The sequence below is a fragment of the Onychostruthus taczanowskii genome, unplaced genomic scaffold (assembly GCF_017590055.1).
Source record: "Onychostruthus taczanowskii isolate IOZ18803 unplaced genomic scaffold, ASM1759005v1 scaffold84, whole genome shotgun sequence".
Taxonomy (NCBI): domain Eukaryota; kingdom Metazoa; phylum Chordata; class Aves; order Passeriformes; family Passeridae; genus Onychostruthus; species Onychostruthus taczanowskii.
In genome coordinates this window covers 1,629,293-1,642,242 of record NW_024506332.1, presented here as the reverse complement: position 1 = coordinate 1,642,242, position 12,950 = coordinate 1,629,293, and the positions used below count along the sequence as shown (strand labels likewise).

The window sequence follows — 12,950 nt, the reverse complement described above, 5'->3', positions numbered from 1 at the left end:
CGGGAATCCTGCTGGGATGGGGCACCGGGCATTGTGAATGCTCCGGGATGGGGCACAGGGAACCGGGTATCCCCCGGGATGGGGCACTGAATTCCCTGCCGGGATGGGGCACTGGGAATGTCCCGGATTGGGGCACTGGGAATGTCCCGGGATGGGGCACCGGGAATGTCCCGGGATGGGGCACCGGGTATCCCCCGGGATGAGGCACCGGGATCCCTGCCGGGATGGGGCACTGGGAATGCCCCGGGATGGGGCACCTGGGCAGGGAATCCTGCCGGGATGGGGCACCAGGAATCCTGCCGGGATGGGGCACATGGCCCGGGATTCCCGAGCACCAAAATTCCTTCCTGAATCGGGGCACCCGGCCCGGGATTCCCGGGATTTTGGATCCCGCCTGGATCGGGGCACCCGGCCCGGGATTCCGGAGCTCTGGGGTGTTGTCCCCAGCAGGTTTCGGTCCCCGCTGCCCCGGGGCTGTCCCCGGCATGCTGTCTCTCTCTCTCTCTCTCCCGGCAGATCCGGACCCCTTCCATCATTCCTGTTTTCCTAAACCTCCGACACTTGGCTCCGTGATTTCCCTTTCAAAGCCCAAACCGACTCCATCCCTCATCCAGGACACGGAGATTTACTGCAGGGAGAGGGAATAAATCCTAAATACATTCCCACATAAATCTGACACATAAATCTGCCGCCGGTGCCATTCGTCTGCCAAACCTGACCCCAAACCGTGGCAGGCGAGAACATCCTGCCGGGAATCCCCTGGGCGAGCATTAGAGCGGGACTTTCCAGCCTTTAGGTGGGTTTTGGGAGCGGAGAGCGGCGCGGCCGGGCTGGGATTGGCCGTCGGGAGCCGGGAGCCGAGGCAGGAGCGGGGCAGCAGCTCCATCTGCTGCGGGAGCGCTCCCCATTCTCCTTCGCCTTCCCCCTTTTCTCCTTTTCTGCTCCTCTTTTTCTTAGTTTGACCCTTTCTGTGCAGTTAGCTGTTGTGTTTGCCGCCTCCTCGGGAGGTTTCCTTCCCCTCCGCCTCCTCGCTGCCCCAGGCAGAATCTCCCAGATCTCCCTGCAGACGTTTTTCCCAAATATTTCCAGTTCTGATCCAGCGAGGGGGGATGATTGATTTAAAACCCCAGTCCCTTCTGTCCCACTGCTCTGTCTTTGTCGCTTTATTTCCCTTTTCCTGTTTTTCCCAAATATTTCCAGTTCTGATCCAGCGAGGGGGGATGATTGATTTTAAAACCCCAATCCCTTCTGTCTCACTGCTCTGTCTTTGTCGCTTTACTTCCCTTTTCCTTCCTTTTGCTTTTTAGTCTTCTTTTTTGCTATTTTTCTGTCTCTTATTATTTTAATGGGGTTTTTTTCTTCTTTCCTTTTCCTTGTTTTCCTGTTTCTCTTTTCTCTTGCCTTTCTTCCTCCAACCTTTCCCCTTTTGACTTTTCAATTTTTTATTCTTATTCATTAACCCCTTTCTTTCATCTTCCTCTTCCTCTTCCCTCCTCCTCTTCCCCATTCCTCTTCCTCTTCCTTTTCCTCTTCCTCTTCCCTCCTCCCTTTTCCTTTTCCTTTTCCTTTTCCTTTTCCTTTTCCTTTTCCTTTTCCTTTTCATTTTCCTTTTCCTTTTCCTTTTCCTCTTCCTCTTCCCCATTCCTCTTCCTCTTCCTTTTCCTCTTCCTCTTCCGTCCTCCCTTTCTTCTCCCTTTTCCTTTTCCTTTTCCTTTTCCTTTTCCTTTTCCTTTTCCTTTTCCTTTTCCTTTTCCTTTTCCTTTTCCCCTTTTCCTTTTCTTTCCCCCTTTCCTTTCCCCTTTCAGGACCTGGGACAGCTCCGGCCCCGCCCCTCCCCGCCGGTGGGCGTGTCCCATGCGCGAATGGGCGTGTCCCGTGCGCCACTGGGCGTGTCCCTCTCCCCGCTATAACAGCGCATGCGCGGCCGCCCCCTCAGCAGCCGGTCCAACATGGCGGCGGTGCGGGCGCTGCGCGGGGCCGTGAACGGCGCCGGGCCCGGCGGGCCCCGCGAGCAGGCGGCGGCGCTGACCCGCGACTTCCTGTCCCAGCCGCGCCTCAGTGAGTGCGGGCCGTGCGGGGAACCCGGGGGGCTGCGGGAGGGGGGATCCGCCCGCCTCGGGGCCGCAGCTCCGGGCAGGCCGCATCGGCCACCCCCTCAGAGCAGGCCGGGCTCAGGCTGTAATTAACACCGTAATTAACCCGGGCAGCTGGGAGCACGGCCCGTCCCGTGTCGTTCCGAAAAGCCGGGGCTTGTTCCGGGAGCTGGGAGTGGTGGGGGTGGGATGGAGTCTGTGTTTAGCAGAAATTGAGAAATGGCGTGAAAAAGGGGAAATGCGGGATATTGGTGAAATCCCTTTATGGCAGCGCAGTGGGCAGAAATCCGAGCGCGTGGAGGTGTTTTTCTGGCTGCAATTACGTAAAATGGCTTTAGCTGTGGCCTGAATAGCAGCGGGACCTGCAGGGGCTGCCCTGGGTCACGGAGCCTTTGGAAATGCCTCAGGCTGGGAAGCCAAACCCCGCACTGCAGTTCCAGTCCTTGCCCTGGAGCCGAGGCTTCTGGCAGGGCTGGGGCCAAGGTGACTCCAGGGTTTTCCGTGGAGATTCTGGATTTCCCCTGAACGGGGGTGGGAAGTGCTCCGGGCTGCTTTTGGTTTGCCGTGGAGCTGCCCGAGAGGCTGATTGAGGAAGGAGAGCTCATGAGACAGTCACGGGGTGGAATGCCTCACTCAGGGTCAGCTTTTCCATTCCCTGTATCCTGGTCTCGTATCCCAATCCCATTTCCTGTTCCCATCCCCTAGATCCCATTCTCACTCCCATTCCCCGTTGCCAGTCCCATTCCTGATTCCCGTTGCCACATTCCCAGTTATCCCAGCCCCATTCCCTGTTCCCAATCCCCTGTCTCATTCCCGATTCCCATTGCCCCATTCCCTGTTCCTATTCCCTGTATCCCAAAACCACTCCCTGTTACCAATCCCATTCCCTGTGTCCCGTTCCCATTATCCCATTCCCAGTCCTATTCCCTATTGCCATTCCCAATGCCATTTCCAATCCCGTTCCCATTCCCTATATCCTGGTTCCTAGTCCCATTCCCTGTTCCAGTTCCCAATCCCATTCCCTATGTCCCGTTCCTAATGCCATTCCTCATTCCCAATTCCCCAGTCCTCTTCCCTCTGTCCAGTTCCCATTCCCAATCCTGTTTCCCATTCCCCATTCCTAATCCTGTTTCCTATTCCCAGTTCCCATTCCTAATCTGTTCCCAATCCCATTCCCTATGTGCCTGTCCCCATTCCCAATCCCATTCCCTGTCCCCATTCCCCATTCCCAGTCCCACCCCTGGTGCCCTGAGCTGTTTCCTCCTCCCGGCTGATCCCGGTGCCTCTCCCTGCTCAGGCCCAGCTGGGATTAGGCCAGGCTCTCTCGGCTGCTCAGGAGGGCTGCAGGGGTTGAAGCCCGGCTCGGGGGTTGAAGCCCGGCTCGGGGGTTGAAGCCCGGCTCGGGGGTTGAAGCCCGGCTCAGGGGTTGAAGCCCGGCTCAGGGGTTTAAGCTCAGCTCAGGGGTTTAAGCTCAGCTCAGGGGTTTAAGCTCAGCTCAGGGGTTTAAGCTCAGCTCAGGGGTAAAGCTCAGCTCAGGGGTTTAAGCCCGGCTCCCCTGAGCCAGAGCAGTTTGCTCACAGCCGGTCAGGGCTGACTTTGCAGCAGTCCCAGCTGTTTTATTGCAGTGCCAATACAGAGCTGCCAGGCCTGGATCCCAAATCCTGGATCCCAAATCCTGGATCCCGAATCCTGCTGGGGTTTGGGATCCTGGCTGGGCTCTGGATGGCCCCGCTGTCCCATTTCCCTTCCTGGGGAGCGGTGAGGAACAGCCCCAGCTGCTCCTCGTGACCCTCAGGGGGCTCTGACTCAGGATTTCCCTCTCTGAGGCTCAGCTGATGCTTTTTCACTGAGCTGACAGCAAAATCCTTCCTTGGAATCACAGACTCATGGAATGGTTTGGGTTGGAAGGGGCCTAAAGCCCAGCCAGTGCCACCCCTACCATGGGGACACCTTCTGCTGTCCCAGAGTGCTCCAAGCCCCCTCCAGCCTGAGCAGGGAATTCCTGTCGTGGAGATGAACACTGGGATCATGTCAGTGTTACCTGCAGGGAGCAGGAAAAGTGCTCCACGAATTCCTGTCATGGAGAGGGAAACACTGGGATCACCTCAAGGAGCAGGAAAAGTGCTCCATGAATTCCTGTCATGGGGAGGGAAACACTGGGATCACCTCAAGGAGCAGGAAAAGTGCTCCACGAATTCCTGTCATGGAGAATAAACACTGGGATCACCTCAAGGAGCAGGAAAAGTGCTTCATGAATTCCTGTCATGGGGAATAAACACTGGGATCACCTCAAGGAGCAGGAAAAGTGCTTCATGAATTCCTGTCATGGAGAGGGAAACGCTGGGATCACCTCAAGGAGCAGGAAAAGTGCTCCACGAATTCCTGTCATGGAGAGGGAAACACTGGGATCACAAAAGTGTCACCTCCAGAGAGCAGGACACCCAATCCTGTCCTTCATCCTCCTTGTGGAGTTCCTAATAAACAGAAATCAGGTCCCAAATCTGAGCCTGGTGGTAGGGATTGAATGGGAAATGGGATGTGGGCAGGGATGGAGTGGGAAAAGGGATGTGGGCAGGGATGAAATGGGATTTTTGGAAGTTCCTGAGGAAGTGCCTGACTCTTGCCTTGTTTTTTTTGCAGCTTACAAAACCGTGTCGGGTGTGAACGGGCCCCTGGTTATCCTGGACCAGGTTAAGGTAAATTCTCAGCTGTTCATGGGGATTTTGGGGGGAGAGTTGCCAGGGAAAGCTGGGAAAGGCAAAATCCAGATTGCTGGGGAGTTCCCCAGAGCCATTTTGGTGCATTTCTGACTGCTGGGATGAATGGGAGTGTGGAAGTTCCTCTAAGGCAGGAGGGAAGGGAGAGCTCTTGGGGCAGGAAAAGAAGCAGAGTTTGAGTTTTACCAAAGCCCTGGGATGCTGATGCAGTTCCAAGATGAAATGGAGCTGTTTGCTTTGTTCCCAGCCTTTCTGTTTCCACATCAGTGCTCTGGAAAAGGAAGCAGTGGAAACTCCTGGCTTCTTTTCAGGCTGCTCTTAAGGGCAAAGCTGCTGCAGGTTTTTCTTCTTGTGCAGAGGCTGCACTGGGGCTTTCTGTTACTATTTGGAGTTTTTAGAACTGATTCTGGCAGCTCCAACCATCTAAATATTGTTTATTCCCACAAAAATCGCTTTAACCTGGGAGATTTAATATCCTGGGCAGGAGTTTATGATGAAATTATTCTCAAAACCCGAGTGGTTTCCAGGCTGGGAGTGGTGATTTTTGTTTGCTGGCTGGAGTTTAATGCCTTCCCTCCTCCCTCTGCCCCCTCAGTTCCCCAGGTACGCCGAGATCGTGCACCTGACCCTGCCCGACGGCACCAGGAGGAGTGGGCAGGTGCTGGAAGTCAGTGGCTCCAAAGCTGTGGTTCAGGTAGGAGCAGGAGGCTCTTTTCCCATCACTGATTAATCAGGAGGAGCCCTAAACCAAATCAAACCTGTCTGGAGGTGTGTTCCTCTTCAATGGGAACAACAAATCACCTGCTTGTTCCCAGTGCAGGTGGCATCGATAATTTTAGGAGATTTCTGACAGTGCACAGTGACATTTTTATTTCCATCCCCCCTGGATGTATTTCCACCCCCCTAGATATATTTCCATCCCCCCTAGATGTATTTCCACCCCACTGGATTCCTTTGCTGCTGGATTAAAGGAATCCCCTGGAATTTGCAGTGCTGGTTTCCAGATCAGCCCTGTGCTAAGTGGGTGCTGGTGTTTCTCCTAAAAAGCTGTTTCTTTTTCACATTATTGCATCTGAAGGACTTGGCAGGGGGAAACACTTGAGGTCAAAGGCGTTGCACCAGGTTTGGTGGTTGTTGCTGATAGAATTCATTATTTTATTTTTTTTTTAGCAGTGTTTTGTGGTGTTTTCTACCAGCTCTTGAAGCTCTTTCCAGAGCAGCTCCTGCTTTGTGCCCGGGGGCTGCAGGTGAAGCAGCATTCAGGAGTTGCTTTGTGGAGCACAAAACTCCTCTCCTGTGATGAATTTTTATTTTTCCTGCTGCATTTGCAGGTATTTGAAGGCACTTCAGGGATTGATGCCAAGAAAACCTCCTGTGAGTTCACCGGGGACATCCTGCGAACCCCGGTCTCGGAGGACATGCTTGGTGAGGATTTACGTGGGGATGTGAGCAATGATTTATCCAAAATTAACTGCTTTTCACAATAATTCTCATTTTTATTGCTGTTTCCTATAGGCAGGGTGTTCAATGGATCAGGAAAACCCATAGACAGAGGCCCCATTGTCTTGGCTGAGGATTTCCTGGACATTATGGGTTTGTTTATAATCCTTTTCTGAGGGGGGGTAAAGTCAAACCTGGTGTGTTTCAGCTTTCTGGATTTATATATTTGAACACAAGGGCTAACTCTGTATTATATATTAGAACACAAGATCTAACTTGGGAGGAGCTTCATCTCATTTTTGAGTATGTGTATGGCACCAAATTCTAATTCAACTACCCAACTGCAGGGAGATGAGGGAGCAGAAAATTTTCAGCAGTGTTTGAAAGATGCTCTTTGTTATTTGTAGACTTAATTCTACAACACCTAAAGGTGAAATGCTGATAACCTGGCAGGGTTTTAAATCATTCTTACCACTGATATGAGCATTTAACAGCAGAGTCTTTGGCCCTGAAAGGCTCAGGTGTGACCAGGTGCAGCTAAAGGTCTGTTGGTGTCACAGTGGGGTTTGTACCCATTCATCAGGGTGTTTGATAGAGCTCCCAGCGTGTCCAGGGAGTAACATTGTATTCTCTCCAAAAATCCCACAGGCCAACCAATCAACCCCCAGTGTCGGATCTATCCAGAGGAAATGATCCAGACTGGGATTTCTGCCATAGATGGCATGAACAGTATTGCCAGGGGCCAGAAAATCCCCATTTTCTCAGCTGCTGGGCTGCCCCACAACGAGGTGAGGCCTCAGAGCTGCTCTAAACCTGGTGGGAGCCAAAACTAAATTTAATTCTGGGCTGTGGGACAGCATCAGGTGCAAACCCTGGCATATTTGTTGCCTAGATTGCTGCTCAGATCTGTCGCCAGGCTGGCTTGGTGAAGAAATCCAAAGATGTGATGGATTACAGCGAGGAGAACTTTGCCATCGTCTTTGCTGCCATGGGGGTGAGCCCACAGTGCTGGGGGAAGGTGGGGCTGGAGGAATCAGAGATTCTGAGAGTGGCTGAAGCCTGAGCAGCTTCTGTGTGTGGAATTAAAGAATGGGTGAAAATCCCAAAGGCTGGAATCTGCCTCTGGAACAGGCTGCCCAGAGAAGCTGTGGCTGCCCCATCCCTGGAAGTGTCCAAGGTTGAATGAGGCACCCTGGGTTAGAGGGAGGTGTCCCTGCCCATGGCACTGGAGGGGATTTTGGGGTCCCTTCCCACCCAGACCATTCCATGATTCCAGCAAAGTGTGGCTGATCAGGATAAAGTATCTCAGACTTGCTCTCCAGCCTGGAATTCCAGAAGTTGCTCACTCTGGGAGCATAGAAGAACCTGATGGATGGAGATCTTTTGCTGTTGGTTATTAATGAGCTCATCAGCCCTTAACTGGCTGGGAAATATGCCAAGTCAAGCCCAGAACTGTGCTTTAGGTGAACATGGAAACCGCTCGGTTCTTCAAGTCGGACTTCGAGGAGAACGGCTCCATGGACAACGTGTGCCTGTTCCTGAACCTGGCCAACGACCCCACGTGAGTGGCCACTGCCTCGGGGGGAGAACAAACCAGCTGGGGGGATGGAGCCTTGTGGGGGGTTTTGTGCAGGTGCCACTTGTGGGGTGGGCTTTTGTGGCAGCAGTGCTGCAGGTGAGATGCTGGTGGAGCTGCAGGTGCAGTGGTGCTGGTGGAGCTCTGGGTGCACTGCTGCTGCTGCAGCTAAAATGCTGGAGCTGCAGGTGCAATGCTGCTGGTGGAGCTCCAGGTACAGTGGTGGTGGAGCTCTGGGTGAAATTCTGGTGGAGCTCCAGGTGCAGTGGTGCTGGTGGAGCTCTGGGTGCAATGCTGCTGCTGCAGCTGAAATGCTGGAGCTGCAGGTGCAATGCTGCTGGTGGAGCTTCAGGTACAGTGGTGCTGGAGCTCTGAGTGAAATTCTGGTGGAGCTCCGGGTGCAGTCATGCTGGAGGAACTGCAGGTGCAGTGGTGCTGCTGCAGCTAAAGTGCTGCTCCAAGTGCAATGCTGGAGCTGCAGGTGCAATGGTGCTGGTGGAGCTCTGGGTGCAATGCTGCTGCTGCAGCTGAAATGCTGGAGCTGCAGGTGCAATGCTGCTGGTGGAGCTTCAGGTACAGTGGTGCTGGAGCTCTGAGTGAAATTCTGGTGGAGCTCCGGGTGCAGTCATGCTGGAGGAACTGCAGGTGCAGTGGTGCTGCTGCAGCTAAAGTGCTGCTCCAAGTGCAATGCTGGAGCTGCAGGTGCAGTGCTGGTGCAGTTCCAGGTGCAATGCTGGAGCTGCAGGTGCAGTGCTGGTGCAGTTCCAGGTGCAATGCTGGAGCTGCAGGTGCAGTGCTGGTGCAGTTCCAGGTGCAATGCTGGAGCTGCAGGTGCAGTGCTGGTGCAGTTCCAGGTGCAATGCTGGAGCTGCAGGTGCAATGCTGGAGCTGCAGGTGGTGCCTGGCAGCTCCGTGTGGCTCCCAGGTGTCCCTGGCAGGTGACAGCAGCTTGTGTTGCAGCATCGAGCGCATCATCACGCCCCGCCTGGCGCTGACCACGGCAGAGTTCCTGGCCTACCAGTGTGAGAAGCACGTGCTGGTCATCCTGACAGACATGAGCTCCTACGCCGAGGCTCTCAGAGAGGTGTGTGCTCCTTGAGGTGTTAATTAATGTGTGTGTTGGCAGAAAGGGGTGCTGTGAAGTGAGGAGCCAAGCTGCTGCTCAAGCTGTTGGAATTAATATTCATGGGGGTGGTTGGGAGCAGCCAGGGAGGATTTCAGCTGATCCTTGGTTGGCTGGGATTTATTTCACTGGTGGAAATTCCACCCCTGGAAGTGTCCAAGGCCAGTTTGGACAGGGCTTGGAGCAGCCCTGGACAGTGGGAGGTGTTCCTGCTGTGGCAGGGTTGGGTCTGGATGATACTTCTTTCCAACCCAAACCACCCCATGATTCCATGAATCAGCAGCTTGATAGCCTGATTTTGGATTTACCTTGTCCTGTCACACGTGGCTGCGCTGCCAAACACCTGAGGGGGGTTTGTGTGGCTGCACTTGCACTAAGCCCAGGCAGACAGCAGCTCCCTGGGCTGGGTGTGACTCCTCGAGGATGTTTTTGTGGCTGCCCCAGGTGTCAGCAGCTCGGGAGGAGGTGCCTGGGCGCCGCGGCTTCCCCGGCTACATGTACACTGACCTGGCCACCATCTACGAGCGCGCCGGGCGCGTGGAGGGCAGGAACGGCTCCATCACCCAGATCCCCATCCTCACCATGCCCAACGATGGTGAGTCACAGCCAGGGGCCTTCCAAGAGCTGCCCTGGGGGCACCCAGCAGCACTCTGGCCTTTAGGTTTCCTTCTTATTCCATGTTTTGGTTGCTTTCTGGTAAAAATGCTTTGCCCTTTGAGGGCTCAGGCTTCAAGAGCACTTGGGATTTGTGGAGGAAATAATTGCTGAAGTCACCTGGCAACAAAAAGCTGCAGCTCAGTGCTAAAATGGATATAAAAGGGCTGAAAATGTTCAAAACTTTTTTTTTTTTTTTTCACAGATATTACTCATCCCATCCCTGACTTGACTGGATACATCACTGAGGGACAGATCTACGTGGACAGGCAGCTGCACAACAGGCAGGTGTGTGCCTCAGTGCTCACAAGGTGCTTAAGGTTATTCTGATTTTTAAGGGTTCCTGTTAATTCTGGGTGTTTTCCCCCAGATTTACCCCCCCATCAACGTCCTGCCCTCCCTGTCCCGGCTGATGAAGTCGGCCATCGGCGAGGGGATGACCAGGAAGGACCACGCAGATGTGTCCAACCAGCTGGTGGGTACAAAACCCCTCTGGGAACAGCACACCCTTAGCTGCCCAGCCTGGATCAGCTGGGATCCAGAACATTCCTGAGCCTGCTTTAATGCCTTGAGTGTTCAGTGAGATGTTTTGAGTTTGACGAGGAATTGTGGATTAGAGAGGAGGGAGCAGCTGAGCTGTGGGCGTTCACTTGGAGAGACCTCAGAGCCACTTCCAGGGCCTAAAGGGACTCCAGGAGAGCTGAAAGAGGATTAGGGATGAAGGGACAGAACACAGGGAATGGCTTTCCACTGCCAGAGAATGGGGATGGATGGGATATTGGGAAGGAATTCCTGGCTGGGAGGAGCTGGGCTGGAATTCCCAGAGGAGCTGTGGCTGCCTCTGGATCCCTGCAGTGCCCAAGGCCAGGTTGGGCTAAGCTGGGACAGTGAGAGGTGTCCCTGCCGTGGCAGGGGTGATGTTTGAGGCCCTGCCAGGGTCCCTGAGCCCCCTTCCCCTCCAGTACGCCTGCTACGCCATCGGCAAGGATGTGCAGGCCATGAAGGCCGTGGTGGGGGAGGAAGCCCTGACCTCGGACGATCTCCTGTACCTGGAGTTCCTGCAGAAGTTTGAGAAGAACTTCATTGCTCAGGGTAAGGCTGGCAGCAGCTCCCAGCGGGGCAGGGCTCATCCCAGGGCGTTCCCTGTGGCCCTCCCTGCCCCACGTGCCCCCGGGCTGTCCCTGCAGGGCCCTACGAGAACCGCACGGTGTTCGAGACCCTGGACATCGGCTGGCAGCTGCTCAGGATCTTCCCCAAGGAGATGCTCAAGAGGATCCCCCAGAGCACGCTGGCCGAGTTCTACCCTCGGGATGCCAAGCACTAGCCTGGCTCCCCGTGCCCCTGCTCCGTGGTTTGGTTTCCTTTTCCATGTGTTGGTGTTTCCCTGTCACCTTCCCAGCTCCACCCAGCAGCAGGTGACACTTGTGGCAGTGTTCCCACTGAGAGCAGTTTGGAAAAATATCCCTTCTCCCACAGCCTGCATCTCCAGGAGGATGCTCTGAAAATGTGCAATAGCCACCACGAGGCTTGGGCTTTGAAATGAGCCTTTTGTGGGTTCTCAAGGCTGAGCATTGCCAGAAATTGCAAACCTTCACTTTGAAACTATGGGTTAGAAAACACGAGAGAGGATATGTGACTTGCAGGACAACATTCCTTGGTGAAAAATGCGGGTTTTTAACCAGGGCTGCACATTCTGGAGGGTTTGTGTGACCTGAGGATGTGGAGGTGACACTGAGGGCTTCCCCACCAGCAAAGGTGGAAAAGTCCTTGTCCTTTCAGAGGACAAAGGCCAGTGAGGTGCTACCTGAAAGTAGGAGGATAAAGCTCAATTACTGAATTGCAGGTTTTAAATGAAAGTTTGCAGAGTAAACTTCCTTCTTCCCCCTTTTTTGGTTGGATTCTGGAGATGCCAGACAGAACCAGCAGCTCAGTCTGGGCTCAGGAGTGTCACCACAGCTGTTGGTGGTTCAAGGCTTTGTGCTGCTGCTGAGGGGGATCCTGAGAGGTGAAAACCAACCTAAAACCTGGCCTAGGTCTGCTGCTGGTGTGAGCTCAGCTTTTAAACCGTGGTCTGTTCACACAAGGCAACAGGAGTTGCTAATAAAGAGGCAGCTTTCAATGTGAGAGAGGATATTTCCAACCTGCTCCTGGTGTGCTGGGCCCATGCTGTGGCTGGAGCTGTTGTGGTTTGCACTCCAGGCACAGATTTGCCTCAGCCCTGAGCTCAGCATTCCCAAACTCTGCAATCCTGGCTGGGCAATTCCGTGTTGTTCCTTTTCCAGCGGGTTCAGCCGAGGCTCTGGGCCCACTGCTGCTGCTGCTGGCACAATTCCATGCTTTTTCCAGGCTTTCCTGTAGTCTGAGCTCTGGGCTGGCTCAGCAGGGCGTGTTACACCTCCCTGCACGTCTGGGAAGGTGCTAACATGACTGGAATGTGCTAATTCCAGCTTTCCCTGACGTCTCCATGTGCAGTTCTCTGGTTTGTTCCGTGTTCTCTGTGGCTGCAGCAGCGATTTTATTCCAGTGCATTCCACCCAAAGCTGTGTCCAGTCTCTTTTTCCCAAGGTCAGGATGGGAGGGCAGAAGCGTTGGCATGAAAACACTTTAATGTAGAAAATCTCTAAATAAATTAAATATGGAAGGTGTTGAACAAACGGGAGCTTTGGTGGTTCTGGGACTGAAAATTCACTCGGGCTGTTCAGCAGTGTTCCTGTCCCTGGGAATGGGAATGGAGCAGCTTCAGTGTGGATTAAGGGTCACTGGAGCCTTCCCCCACAGTGTCCCTGGAGCTGGTGGCTGAGGAGGAGGAGGGTCTGACCTTCAGCCTCAGTCACAGGGAAAGGCTTTGCAGGAATGTGCAGGGAATGTGATCCCTGTGTCCTCACCTCCCTCCCTCTGTTTCTGGGGGAGGCTTGGAAACCTTAAACTCCTGGAAAAGGAGCTTTAGGCCCCACTCTGGCTGGGATTTTGGGTATGATCAGCAGTGGGGTGGGGGTCGGTCAGTGACCCCTGTCCCAGCTGGGGACAGCCTGAGCCTGCACAGGGCCCTGGAAAAGCAGGAATGGGCAAACCAGGAATGGCCTAGGCAAACCTGGGAATGAACAGAAGCAGGGATGACCAAACCATGAATGACGAAGTCAAAGCTGGAAATGAACAAACCAAACCCAGGAATGGCAAATGTGGGAATGAGCAAAGCTGGGAATGACCAAATCAAACCCAGGAATGACCAAATAAACCCAGGAATGAACAAATAAACCCAGGAATGAACAAATAAGCCCAGGAATGAACAAACTAAACCTAGGAATAGCAAGCCCAGGAATGAACAAATAAACCCAGGAACAGCAAGC

General features: G+C 53.9%; 1 protein-coding gene across 1 annotated transcript; it reads left to right on the top strand.

Annotated features, from left to right (window-relative positions):
- Positions 1 to 1,927: 1,927 nt before the first annotated feature.
- Positions 1,928 to 12,254, top strand: ATP6V1B2 (ATPase H+ transporting V1 subunit B2). Its single transcript, XM_041424950.1, has 14 exons — positions 1,928 to 2,058; positions 4,734 to 4,789; positions 5,406 to 5,504; positions 6,142 to 6,235; positions 6,326 to 6,403; positions 6,899 to 7,038; positions 7,143 to 7,244; positions 7,714 to 7,811; positions 8,787 to 8,910; positions 9,394 to 9,544; positions 9,809 to 9,891; positions 9,974 to 10,078; positions 10,566 to 10,695; positions 10,791 to 12,254. The coding sequence occupies exons 1-14, from the start codon at positions 1,950 to 1,952 to the stop codon at positions 10,925 to 10,927; spliced, it is 1,506 nt and encodes a 501-aa protein (XP_041280884.1). The 5' UTR covers positions 1,928 to 1,949; the 3' UTR covers positions 10,928 to 12,254.
- The last annotated feature ends 696 nt before the right edge of the window (positions 12,255 to 12,950 follow it).

Bases quoted from the DNA above. Each gene is read 5' to 3' on its own strand.
- ATP6V1B2 (XM_041424950.1), top strand. From the start codon at position 1,950: ATGGCGGCGGTGCGGGCGCTGCGCGGGGCCGTGAACGGCGCCGGGCCC. The intron at 2,059-4,733 runs GTGAGTGCGGGC...TTTTTTTTGCAG, and splicing joins CCTGTCCCAGCCGCGCCTCA to CTTACAAAACCGTGTCGGGT. The intron at 6,404-6,898 runs GTTTGTTTATAA...AAAATCCCACAG, and splicing joins GGATTTCCTGGACATTATGG to GCCAACCAATCAACCCCCAG.